At 34.1% G+C, this 14,404-nt stretch overlaps 1 protein-coding gene across 7 annotated transcripts in view; it reads right to left on the bottom strand.

Moving 5' to 3' along the window:
- MAN1A2 (mannosidase alpha class 1A member 2) overlaps positions 1-14,404 on the bottom strand; it is a 213,141-nt gene that overhangs the window by 54,177 nt on the left and 144,560 nt on the right. For all 7 annotated transcript variants that reach the window (XR_003139521.3, XR_003139522.3, XM_025453390.3 and 4 more), the window contains exons 9-11: positions 11,313-11,428; positions 8,035-8,254; positions 2,796-2,968 (exon numbers count right to left, since the gene is read on the bottom strand). Coding sequence is in view for 5 of the 7 variants with exons in the window: in XM_025453390.3 (XP_025309175.1) it covers positions 2,796-2,968; positions 8,035-8,254; positions 11,313-11,428 (509 nt within the window). In the remaining 2 variants the exon portion in view is untranslated. The remainder of the gene's footprint in view (positions 1-2,795; positions 2,969-8,034; positions 8,255-11,312; positions 11,429-14,404) is intronic.

The raw sequence follows: 14,404 nt of genomic DNA, 5'->3' as shown, positions 1-14,404 counted from the left end.
GAGAGACAGAGAAAGAGAAAGCACATGTGCATGTGTGTACACAGAGGAAGGAACAGAGAGAGAGAGGGAGTGACTCCTTGCTGAGCGTGGAGCCTCACACAGGGCTCGATCTCAGGACCCTAAGATTATGACCTGAGCTAAAATCAAGAGTTGGCTGCTCAACCCACTGAGCCACCCAGGCACCCTTCTCTATCTAAATATTTTAAACATATTTTGAATTCAAGAGTTCTTAAATGTCATGTTCTGTGCAATGATTATACGTCTTCACCACCAGGAAACTATCAGAGTAGTTTAAGGATACTGAGAAAATAGCAGGGAGGCATGACTGATTTTTAAGCCATTTAGAGTCATTTCTTGAAGGCAAGTTTTCATGCAAATATATATGTGAAGGGAATACCTAAGCTACGGAAGACATACAAGATACTGTTCTTCTGTTTCAGCTTGTCTTCCCTCCACCTTCTTCACACCCAACATGATAGACAAGAAAGTCACTTTTATTTAAGATGTGAGTCTTCCTCTTTTGTCTCCACCTTCCCCTCATCACGGCATACTTCTGAAATTTGACTTTAAAGTATAATTATTTCAGTTTATGTTCTTTGTAGATTTTTTTAAGTTTTTTTTTTTTTTAGACTCCACACCTAGCATGGAGCCCAACTTGTCCTTTATACTCTGAGTCTGTGTATCTGTGTATCTACACTATAGAAACAAAAATCTAACATCTGTTATTCAGGACAGATTTAGGTTAAAGCTTGAGCTTGTGAAACCTCTTTTTAATAGAGTAGGGTCATACTTTAAGAAGGTGCACAGGAAAAAAGAACCTTAGGAAAAGGATAGATTATCCCACAGTATTTCTCACTGAGAGGACATTTTTCCGTCACCAATCTTCACCCTGCTGACCACGATTCAGATATATTTTCCTTATTCCTCTGAATAAGAATCATTAAATATAAGGGGACATTCAATTCAGATCTATTGCAGGGTTACTTTACCTATATCTTATATATAAAATACTGCTTAATGTACATAGCATTGGCTAGCCACTGCTACCAACCGAACGAAGTGTGTGTGTGTCCTATCCCTGAACCACTGTGACAACAATGACCATCGCAGGTCCCTGCAAAGAGAAGTTCACTAGCAGTTATATTCCCATTTCTGGAACCAAGAGGCCAGGGAAAGCAGCCTCAACAAATGACGGCATTTATTTCTGTTCTATGTAACCACTTTGCTTCCATTAACATTCTCTTTTTGTTAAACTCCACAAGGACTATCTAGGTCTGAATGACAAATGACATAGAAGTGTCCTCACCATAGTTCAGGTCTTTATCAAACTATTTCTACATCACTGGTAGCGGCCTCCAAAACCCAGCAATCTGCAGCTTATAATCGAAGCCTTTGCTTGGTTACTTCCACTAAAAAGTCTTCAGTGGCTCTTTTCCCTTAGAAAAACCTTTAGTAGTCCTAGAATGCACTCTTCAAGTTAGGGAGTCTTGGTGAGCAGGAGATGGTAAGGAAAATGATGATGTGACAGGCTTTTCTGATAGGCAAAAGACTTTCTATATCCACCTCCTGTATGAGAAACACTTATGCAGTAACTCAGAGAGGTGTCTATTTGTGTATTTGTGTGTGCGGAGTTATTCTTGAACCACTGAGTAAAATACACACCCCATGATCTGGCATGTAAGATCATCTACCTAATGGTTCCAAACTTCACTCCCTCTGGTTGCCACTGTGAAACCTTCTTTCTCCATAAACTGGTCTACATTCTGCCCTAAAATGTATCCTGCACATTCTTACCTAAGCAATTTATTAACACTATTTATCTTAACCTAGAATGTCATCATTCTATCTAGCCTGCAAGCTTAAGTTAAACAACTGGAATATGAATATTCATCATAATTAGTGCTATTTATCATAATTAGTATATCTCAAAGAATAAAACATTCACTCCCGGGAATAAGATATACTTTCATGAGAAGACTAATATTTTTCTTCCTCACCAGGTACTGATAGCCACAGTGTTCTCTGAAAGGCTAGCTAGTATTTTAAGAATAAACCACTGGCCTTCTTTACTAACCATTAACAATTCTCATAAATAGGTAAGTAAATAAAGAGTCTTTCAATCTGGAAAAATTTTAACAATTCACTGATTCTTCTTATGATGGTCCACTAAGAAACTACTTAGAATACAAACTGAAGTGAATAGTGGGTAATCTACCCAAGCTGTGAGTCTGGACAGTCTTAAAATGTTGGGTTTTTCCCCCCAGAGGTTAAGCCTTAATTGGCAAGTACAGAAACTGTATAATCATACTGAAACCCATAATGCCTTTTAAATGTCTTCTTATAGTTATTCAAGAAGAAAAAGGAGTGAACACCAGTAGGAAAGTAATTTTAATCAAGAACTAAGCTGATTCTAAGGTTTACTTCTACTGCTTAAGTAACTTAAACTGAGGGGTGTCTGGGTGGCTCAGTTAGTTGAACGTCTGAGTTTAGCCCATGATCTTGGTCCTGGAATTGAGTCTGGGATGTATGTGCTCCAGGCTCAGCAGGGACTCTGCTTCTCCATCTCCCTCTGCCCCTCCCTTGCTCATGCTGTCCCCCTCTCTCTGAAATAAATAAATAAAATCTTAAAAAAAAAAAAAGCAAACAAATTTAAATTGAGTAACAGAGTTTTTCCATCAGATAAATGAAAGTAGCACTATAATTACTAAACATGAGGTAACATGGATGAGGACATACGGTACTACAGGAAGGCTTGATTTAATACTCTTGCATATAAGAAATATTGGCTTATTTACCAGTGCTGCTTCCCAGCCCCATTGCCTATATCTTGGATCATGAGTGAATCTCCATAGGTACCAATAGGTTTCAATTACTTCTGGACGGAGGATGTAATACTTTTCAGCCTGCCGGACTGCCACAGCCTCTACTGCACCATCAAACTTGAATGATTCAGGACCCAGCTTTAATGCTGTAACATGACAAAAGAAACAAATGAGCATAAAAAACCATTTGTGTTTGTTCACCAGAGCTGCTTTTTTCCCTGAAAGAATGGGGTATAATGTAAAGTTATGTTAATTTTGTTTTATATTTATTGTTGCTGTTTTGCAAAATCAGTGACTTTAAAAGATCCACATTTGGTTTTCTTATAATAGACTTATAAATATTCTTACTATCCTGACATGAAATACTTCTCATACATAATGTACATCAATATACTGCTAAATCCAACCATACTGACAAGAGTCTAGTAATCCTCTGGCAACAAATGCAAAGCTAGACATAAACACATTACATATTCTGTTTTGTTCCAAAATAAAATGAGACAGATAATTGTACTGTGCAGAATTATTTTTTTAGTCAGGACAATTTTAAAGTCCTTTTAATATAACACATAAATGTAAGAAAACATTTTAGAGCTAGGATCTTGAATTAGATTCAGGTGTGGATTATACACTTTTTTTAAGCATCCTAGAGTATATAAAAAGCAATATATTTTCAAATTTAAGTCAGTTGTAAAAATAAACTCTTTTCTCCTATAGCCTCTGTGTATATATAGCAAGAAGAAATTCAAACTACCATCACCAAGAATTATCAGTACTGCCCATTTATTAGTTTGAATAAAATAGGGCCATTATACCTATATTTTAACACTACATAATATTTTTTGAATGATATGATTTCCATTCAGGCTAGAATACAGCACTATATGAAATTCTTTTTAGTAACCTCTTTCTAATCACACCGAGTACCCAGATCTGTCAATATAAAGTCCTCTTCCACTGGGATGTTGAACTCACAAACAATTACTAGTCTCAGCTGCCATATTTCTTTCCTTTTACTAGTGGCAAATAGTTTCAATGTCTATAACCTCTTTTAAAAAATTCCAGACATTTTTATATTTCCTCAGAAAAGAAAAGGTGAAATAAGAATATAATGCTGGTAGACCATAAACAGAATCATGCATTGTTGTTGGCAAGACGTGTTGCTGTAGCCAAATTTCAGCATTACAAGGGAGACACCGTAAGCTCTAAATAATCATACATAAATGTGAAAATAAGGGCTTTCTCATCAACTACCAACCCCAAGAAAAAACATAAAATCAAAAACACTGCACCAATCATAGCTAGTTCTATTGAAAGCAAAACATGTGATCCAGAATAGTTTACTGCTAAGTCTTTGAGAACTAAAGCAGAACCCAAGCAGAAGATTTTCAACCTGAGGGTCATAAGTCTGTGGTAGGCTCTGGAAGAAGACCATGTTCTGTCCAAGCAAGCTATGAAATTGGGCGCAAAACTGTGTGCACATAAAGCTTTGACCAGCTCCTCAATGGGAGTTGAGGTTAGGATTAACCAACAAATCATCAACATTTTTTGTTAGACAACTTCTATCGAGTTTAGTGACAAGGTCAGACCAAATAGCATTTGACCAAATAGCATTTGGCATTTAATAAATGCTTCTAAAGTGATGATAGAAGTCAAACATCATAAGCACTGAGATCATGGCAATCCAATGAAAAAGTACAAGAAGTCATTTTATCTGAATTTCTTATGTTTTTCCTTTCTCAAAGAATGAGTGCCAGGTGATCATAGGGAGTTCTCAAATGCTAATCTTAAGGCTATCTTTAGATAATAAAAAATACAAAAATTAGATAATAACTTCTATAATGATAATATTGCCTGAACTGGAAGTAGAAATTGGCTGCATGGAACTAATAGTTTAAACTTCTACTAAAAATTATATCTCACTTAATGTTATTCATAACTTCACAAATAAAACACAGCAAAAAGAGAACATATATGTTTTGTGAAGAGTTGTTGGTAAAATAAAAACACACAAGCCTAAATTATATACCAATTACATCCATTAAGCTGGTCAAATGACTGGTTTCATTTTTCTGAGGGCATTATTTCATAGATGCTCCTTTAAGAAATGTAAAAAAGTAATTTCTTAATCTATTTTGTAATTTCTATTTTCTATCTTAAATTTCCTATTTACATTTGATACTTCATTTCTAAAAGGAAACTAATCCAACAAGCAAAAATTGAGTTGAAACTATAAATAATTTAGTGTCTAGGTAAAAAGAACTCTAAGAGTATGCAAAAATCATTTAATGTAGGCAAAGGAAAGAGACATGCACAAATAAAAAAATCAAAATAAAATATCAAATGTGACAAAGGTCAATAAGACAGTAAAAGATACATTTTAAAGAAAGTATAAATTAATTTGCAAGTCATAGGAGTCCTCCATATAGGTAGAATCTGTAGAGATGGGAAAAATAAGCATACACTCAGGTCAACAAAAAGAAATTTAACAAAAGATAAAAAAGCATAAGGAATATTCTGGGACAGGCAAGTTGACTATAGTTTCAGTAAGCTAACAGTAAGGAAAGAACTTAAACTATTTCCCTCATATTAACTTTCTTTTAAGGAAAAAAATACTTGTAGAAACTCTTAAAGTAGGTCCAAAATCCATGTCCAATGTATCTTTTGTCCATTGAATAAGTTCTATGTATCTAAACATTAAAATTTCCCCTAAATGTAATAGCACATGGTCTAGGGAAAATCTTATGCAACTTTAATAAGAAGTAAATTAAATTAAATAACAGTCATTATTTTATTCAGGTTCGATACTTTTTTTAAAAAAGATCTAGAAACCCAGAAAAAGACCACTACTATATTTTAGAAGTCTAAGATCTTGTTTGGCTCCAATTCTGCATTATACTTCAGAATAAACTAAAACAAGGTATCAACTAGCTTCCCATGTAGATACAATAATGTCTAAAAGTACATTGAGTTACTTAGTTTCATGAACAGATTCAGCAATATTTCCTACAAATTATTCCTAGCTAAATTAGGCCATGATGAGGCCATGTTCATCAATAAGGTAAAATATATGAAGATTATTAATGTTAATTCTAATTCCAGTGACAAATGAAAGTGAAATTCCAAAGTTCTCATCATATGAATTTAGCTGGAATAATTGCTAAAAAGTGAATGGATATTTTTAAACAAGCTGGCCAAAAAATTATAGCACAGCTATACCTAAACACAAGATATAATAACCAAGTGGGGCAGAAGCAACACTAGGATTGTACCTTTTGATTAGAGGATCTAAGCTGAGATTAAAGAGAAAGACTTCAAAATACAGCACACAAATCAAATGGTAATCTTTTGGGACATATCATGGCAAGGAGGGTCACAGGTTCACCGACTTGCCATGTGAGAGTAACCATCAGAAACAGTATAAATGCAACACAGACTGGATTGTTTAAACTTTCACTTATGCTCACAACAACATACTGAGGAAGACAGGATAGGTATTATTATGAGTTTTTTGCAGATGGAGGACCAGAGACTTAGTCAGGTTAAATGATTTGCCTAAGGTTCAGAGATAATAAATAGTGGAATATGGGATTTTTTTAATCCTAGTCCACATGTCCTTTCTACAGTATCACAGTATTTCATACCAGTATCAGCAATGTCTCTATGAAATGTGACAGTCAAGGAGTCTGCTCATAACTCTGGTATTCTATGAATTTCTCAAAAGTAGGGGATATGTCCTATTAACACTTTCATCTGTAAGCATCCAGCGTAATGCTTGGCACATCATTGGTGCTCCATGTTTAATGGAGTGAATAATTAATTATATTAACAGTATATCATATTTTTTAATATGTCTGCTGCATGAAATCCTACTATTTTACATCTATTATTTCATTTGTGGTCAAAATCTGCATCACAAGTTTTATTATCATGGGTCCTAGTACACATTCTGAATATCCATTCTGATCCTCAAGGTTTTACTAATTTTGGCTGTATTTTAAATATATATTTGATACTCTATATAGTCACCATGATAATATAATTTAGCTTCTACTTATAATTAGATCACCAACTTTATACATACTATATGCTAACTCTAAAATAACATCTGCTTAGTTGTATTTTATCAAGAAATGAAATCCCTTAGTTACTGAGGGACCTGAAAGGTCAATTTCATCATAAGTTCAATTCCTTATTATATAAAAATAACCTGACAGATTTATGAACTTAGATGAACTAGGATAAATTTTAAGCTGGTCGTATCTGTGTCATGGTACCTGATGGCAAGTAATCCTAAAATGGAAATTCAGTTATTTCATATTAGCAACAATTCAACTTCCAAAATCACAAAAAAAAACTTCCTAATTTTTAGTCCTTCTGGGAACTCATTTTCCATTATTCCATATAGAAACACATTTCTAACCAGAAAAAAATCTTGAAAGGTCTACTTCAGTATTTCACAATCCTTTTTCAGGCTTTTTAGAAAACCTAACAGCCTTCTCTCTCCATGAAATTTTAATAATATACATTGTTTGTCTATATATGACTATATTAGAATACATATTAAAAAATATTTTTCACCTCTGAGGACCAATTTTTTTCATCCTTAAGAACCATCTCATTTTCTGGGTAAGGACATTGAAGCCCAGAAATATTACATATTTGCCTAAAGCAACATTAGAGGATCTTTTTAAGAGGCAGGTACCACAAATTAAAAAATTATTGGTGAGCTAAGAGACTACTAATTACCTAGATACCAACTATACATTCAATATAACTACTATTATCTTTTGGTCATTCTTATTTTTACAAGAGAAGATGCAAGGCAGTAACCTAAATCAGTCAATTCTGTGTTCATTTAAGTAGTTTTACAGAAGCTAAAATGAATGGCTAAAATGGATTCTTACTATATTAAAATAAATAATGTCATCTCATACATCCTCAAAAATCCTGTCTTTCATCATTAAAACAATTCCTTCAAAATCTTTATTAACAAAATCAGTAAACTCAGAATAATTTTTAAAAATGACACAGGAACACATTTTCAGAATTAAAATTCAAGTTCTTAAGAAAATGATTTACTCTCTTATTATTTACTCTAATGCAGAGCAATCTATCTTAAATATCTATATATTTTCCTTCTAATTACTAAACATATTTTTAACTTAGAGGTTCTTTTAGTCTAAGTAGTTAGTGTTATTAATACTCTTACCAGTTCTGTCATATGACTCATGACATGTACGTGCAATTTCTGCCCCTAGCTCTAAATAATGACCAGCTTTATCCATTCTGGAACCATCTGCTCCCAGTGCAAACATTCCCCCAGCAAAACAGGCCAAGTGCCCCATCTTCTTTTCCAAGTGCCCATTTTTCCATTCTCCAATAAAGGTGAGACCTCCTCGGGACTTCTTAATAAGATGTTTCTCTATAGCCTACAAGAAAGAGTAGATATTCAAATTTTTAGAAGCAAAGTGTTGGTATTCAAACTTACTACATCCTTCTAGCTATCATAAAATCTTAGTAATATAATATTCTACAGATCAGTAACCTACCCAAACTGGAAGAGTTAATTTGCAGTAAGTAAGTTTTAGAGAATAGCCAAGTCACATAGGGTCTTGAATGAATACCTCACCCCATCACCATCACAACAGAGACAAGGTAGGAGAGGGAAGACTGGCCTAAAGACAGAACACTACCAATATTACAGGGTTTTTATTCTAGAGCTAAATGGAATTCATAGCAATCAAATGAGATCATGATGACAACATATAACCTAAAAGGCTCTATCAATTTATTTCCTATCTCATTCAATAAAATTGAAGAAGAATCTAAATTAATCCAAAAAATATGGCTTGGGTAATTAGTTAAAATGGTTTCTTCTTTTCCATGTAACTATACCTCTTGTCAAAGTACATCTTGTATGTTACAAAGCTTACATAAGTAGTTAGAAGTTCAAGCTTAACTCCTCACATGTTGCTGTGCTATGGCTAGGAGAGGCCACGTGATAAACACAGTCCATCTTCCTGGAATGTCAATGTTACTCAAAAGATGTGGGGATGAAGAGAAATATTTTATATTAAATTTGAATGTAACACAAAGTAGAGTCCAACAACTACATTTAACTTTAAAAATGAGATTTTTAAAAGCTTTGTTCCTTTGGACTATGTTCTCACAGACTTTGCTAAGAGGGGCTATCAATTACTTCTCTACCTTTAGAGATCATTCCATGGAAAAGCATAAGAAATTGCATTTAGTTCTTTCATAAAAAGGTGGAAAGTATTATATATGATTAGAGACTACACTTTTCTGACAATAAGGAGGAATAAGAACCCACATTTTTGTGTGTTATTTCTCTGACAAGTTCAGTAACAAACAGCTTTGGAAAAATTTACTGTGCATTCCTTATAGTGATAACGTCTGTTTTACAGAATTCTGAGAATTATGCCTCATTCATCATTTTATACTCCATAAGGCCTAAAGTGTAGCATGCAGTCAATAAGTGTTTAGTTAAGAAGTCATTTTGTATAAAAAAAAAAAAAAGAAGTCATTTTGTAAATAAATGGTAGGTACTTGTATTTGGGCTGTCAGGGGAGTAAGGAAGGGGTAATAAGCAAAATACGGGACCTACCACTGATCTGTAAGTTTTCGTTATTGTTTTAATCATAATATGCTGAAGGGCAAATGTAAAGATTAGTTTTCCGAGTGCAAGGACAATGTTTTTCATCTTTTGTGGGCCTCATGGCATCTAGCATGTAAGGCACTCAAAAGATGGCTACTCAGGAAACATTTATTGAGGGATGCCCAGGGGGCTCAGTGGTTGAGTGTCTGCCTTCGGCTCAGGTCATGATCCTGGGGTCCTGGGATTGAGTCCCACATTGAGCTCCCTGCAGGGAACTTGCTTCTCCCTCTGCCTGTATCTCTGCCTCTCTCTCTGTCTCTCTCATGAATAAGTAAAATATTAAAAACAAAATTTAACTGAATGCCTACAATGAACTAAACACTATATGCCAAATTTCAGTTTAACTCTTATGCATTCTATAAACAACTGTAGGGAATTAGTTCCCCCAAAAGTAAAGCTATAAAAAGGGTAATAAGATCCTTGCTTTAATTTTTAAAACACAATGATAACTGTAACTCTGAACACTGATCATCAATTATAGTCAGAATGGTGTTGTTATATACAAAATTATACAAAATCAACAAAGCCTAAATGAGTTTCTTTAAAAATCCCAAACGGCTTTGATGAAGAAAAATGGAGAGAAAACAAAACTTAAGAATATCAAGAGTAGGGGAGGAAGGTGGGAGGATGTGAAAAATGGGTGAAGAGGAGTTGGACACAGGCTTCTAATCATGGAAATAAGTCACAGGGATAAAGGGAATATAGTCAATGGTACTGTAATTGCATTGTATGGTGACAGATGGTGGCTACACCTGTTGTGAGCATAACACTACGTAAAGACTTGCTGAATCACCATGTTATACACCTAAAACTAATGTAACATTATGCACCAACTATACTTCAATAAAAATACATAATAAAACTTTAAAAATATATAATTTTAATAACTGACTTTTAAAAATTATTTATTTGAGAGAGAGAGAGAGGGATGCAGAGGAGGGGCAAAGAGAAAGAGAATCTTGACAGTGCGGAGTCACACAGGGGGCTTGATGTCATGTCCCTGAGATCACGACCTGAGTGGAAATCATGAGTCAGACGCTTAACTGACTTAGCCACTCAGGTACCCCAATACAACTTTAAAAACTGATTAAAATTACTAAAGGGCTATGAGTTTGTACTAGATCAGAAAACAACTTAATAAGTGGGTAACACACTTTTCTATTTCATACTTTTTGCTTGGAAATATCACATATAAGTGCTTCCAAGATTGAAACCTATTTCAGTTTTAAACTGTCACAACATTGTGGTAAGATGTTATATAAATATGAAATGATACAGTAAAGTGGTTAAAAGCACAGGCCCTGGTGTCAGGCTGTTCAGTTCCAGGCTCCATCACTTACTAGTGATTGCAAACTTGAGCAAATTACTTAACCTCTTTGTGCCATAAAGTTCTCAAGTGAAAAATGGTAGTAAAGATTAAATGATTTCATATGTGTAAAAGGGGTTACAACAGCATGGTGTGTGGAAAATACTAGATAAGTGTTTTGCCCTTATTATTTATCCATAAAGCTTTCCATGTGTAGGTTCAATGTCATTTGAAAGAAGAAATGTTTATGGAAATGTATGTGAATGAAGTCAGAAGTTTATCCAGTCTGTGTAGACAGTAACTAAAAGTCATTTAAATTTTCATAAATGTTACATATTCTTCAAAAATTTCTTTAAAATACCACAATAAAGGAAAATAATACAAGACTTTTATATTAATATACTAAAACTCTACATGAGGGTATATCACAAAATGTTCAGTGGTCACTATGAAACACACTGTATATTCAGAATGTTAAGCAAGTAACTGTTCCGACAAGAATTACCTCAATAGCATCATCATACATTTTTCTCGCCTCATGGTCTGTTTTATCTGACATCAACCATGCTTTTAGTAAGTATTCGTAAAAACTGTCTCCCAGCCCGCCAACTGATGTATGATCTGTAAGAAAAAGGGAAGGATTGGGGGGTGATGGGGGGGAGAAGACAATGAAATAATCTATTTCAATTATCATGACTATTACTGATCAACAATTAAAAAACTATACTGACAGCCTCACTTTCAGCATACTTCCAATCTAGTCCGGTAAAAACACACCCTCATCCTTCCTCTACATGTGTACCCAATTTTCCAGAAATCTCTCTCTGCTAGATGGGGTACTTCACATATGTAGGAGTCGTTTTCTTCAGCTACATTTTGTACACTGTCACACAACCAGACTCTTCCAGAAGTGAAAACAATTCTCATTCATATGTTAATGATTTTAACTATACAAGTCTAAGATTAAACATGAGATATACTTGAAGTTGATGTTAACTAAAAACAACCCATTTTCCTCTAGGAGTTAAGTGGTGATTTCTGTGCCATAGTCAATTAAAATAAATATAAAAGGAGAAAAAAAACAAGAATTCCTTTGAAATAAGATTTTGCATAATATAATAAGCTGTTGAACTGATACACTAGATTGCTATTTATATAGCTCTTACTTCATGTTTGCCTTATGTATATTCTTCTTCTATCCCATCTGTACTTTTAATCCTGTCCAAGGCAGTTTAACTCCCAAGGCAACCCTACACTTGTCTTCTATTCCTTCCTATAAGCTCCACCCTACATTCTTAAACTTTGCTTAAAAACTCACATCCACCCTGCACAAAAAGAAGAACAGTACACTTTTATGACCTGTCAATCATTCATAAAGTACTAGCACTGGTTTTCCACTTTAGTGAGGAAAGGATGGACTGCTGGGTGATTTATGGAATAATTGGCTGTTTGGGGAGAAATGTATATTAATATTTCCATCTTTAGCTCACAAAAATAAACTTGTGGTAGATTAGTGATTTAAAAGTAAAACACAAAACTATAAGTATTCCAGAAGAAAATATAAAAAAAGTTTGCTGTTCCTCAGCAGATGATCTTCTTAGGCAAAACACAGAATGAAGAAGCCACAAAGGAAAAGACTTATAGCATCACATGGTACAAGCTACCGCAAATAAAATTGTAAGATAAGAAATCAAATTGGATATTTGCCACATTTATAATGGAAATAAAAATTAATGCCCTATACAAAGAACTCTGATAACTAAACAAGAAAACCTGCTGTAGAGCAGACAAGTAATTAAAAAAATAAACACAAATTAGTAATTAACATAAGAAAGAAAGCTCAACTCCATTAGTGACCAGAGAAAAGCAAATTAAAACAATGAGGTTCCATTTTTGTCTATTTAATTGGCAAACGCTTTTAAAAACTGAGCCTCAGTGTCCCTTGAAAGATGAATGGATAAAGAAGATGTGGTTTATGTATACAATGGAATATTACTCGGCTATTAGAAATGACAAAGACCCACCATTTGCTTCAACGTGGATGGAACTGGAGGGTATTATGCTGAGTGAAGTAAGTCAGTCAGAGAAGGACAAACATTATATGTTCTCATTCATTTGGGGAATATAAATAATAGTGAAAGGGAATAGAAGGGAAGGGAGAAGAAATGTGTGGGAAATATCAGAAAGGGAGACAGAACGTAAAGACTGCTAACTCTGGGAAACGAACTAGGGGTGGTAGAAGGGGAGGAGGGCGGGGGGTGGGAGTGAATGGGTGACGGGCACTGGGGGTTATTCTGTATGTTAGTAAATTGAACACCAATAAAAAATAAATTAAAAAAAAAACTGATCCTATCCAATGTAGATAAAGTTATGGTTCATAGGTCCTGGGAATGAAGGGCAATTTTGTAGTAGCCATCAAAATATAACTAGGTTTTCTGTGTCTGGAGTTATCCTGTAACAAATACTTGTATAAATACACAAGTACAGATGTAAAAGAAAAAAGATTATTAGAGCACTGTATCCATTAGTAAAAATATAAGATGACCTCAAAAGTCTAGGGATGTAGCTACATAAATTACAGCATAAACAGACTATAACAGAACACACAATTTTCAAAGAGGATCACGTGAATCTGTAATCTGATATGGGAGGATATCTATTACATGCTGTTAAGTAGAGGGAGAGCAAGTTTCAGAATAATGTATGTTTGACACTACTAAAAATTTGTTTAAGGAATATTATTGTACACAAAGAGAAAGTGAAAAGACAACTGTGCACAGTGATTACCTCTAAGAAAGCAGCACTTCAATTTTTACTTTATATACTTACACATTATTGGAATACATGTTACGTTGTATAATTAAGTCATCTTCTATCACGGAAAGTAATAAATGGGGGGAAAGTGTCACCATTGACTTTAAACAACATGTCTGCTAATACTTTAGTAACTCACTTTGTACCTTCAATACCCTGCATCTCAAAGGCACTTATTTCTCACTTTTTTCATTTAGTCATATGTGTACATTCCGATGAATTCTTACATATGTATATACACCCACAAATCCACCAAGATAAAAATATAGAGCATTTCCAGCATTCCAAAAATCTCTGTCATGTGGCCCTCACAATCAGTACCCAACTTCCAAAGATAACCATTTTTCTGACCTCTATCAGTAAATGATTTGTCAGATTCACATAAAATAACCATTCATATAAAATGGCAATATACTTTCAAGAATGATTTGGTAGCTTAATGATCTTCTTTGTTTTCCATCTAAATATCTAGAAGAAGGAGCCATCTGCCTTATGTAGGCTTCCTGAGTCTCTACCATTAAGTTCGTGGGTATTAGAGAAGACACTTAGAGGAACAGAAGACAGTTTTCTCTCAAGCTACACGACAAAATCACAGTTAAATTTCTAATAGCTTTCAATACTCATCATTACTCACATTTAAGAATTTCATAATGGTGGTAATATATGATGATGAATTTAGAGGGTAACTTAGATGTTAGATTAATTCTAACAGATTTAAATACTTTTTAGTTACTGGAAATCATAAAAGATAACACAGATTTGCATATTTGTAATATATTCAAA

Source organism: Canis lupus, chromosome 17 (assembly GCF_003254725.2).
Source record: "Canis lupus dingo isolate Sandy chromosome 17, ASM325472v2, whole genome shotgun sequence".
NCBI lineage: Eukaryota > Metazoa > Chordata > Mammalia > Carnivora > Canidae > Canis > Canis lupus.
The sequence above is the reverse complement of the archived record's forward strand: the minus strand, read 5'-3'. Positions and strand labels throughout refer to the sequence as shown.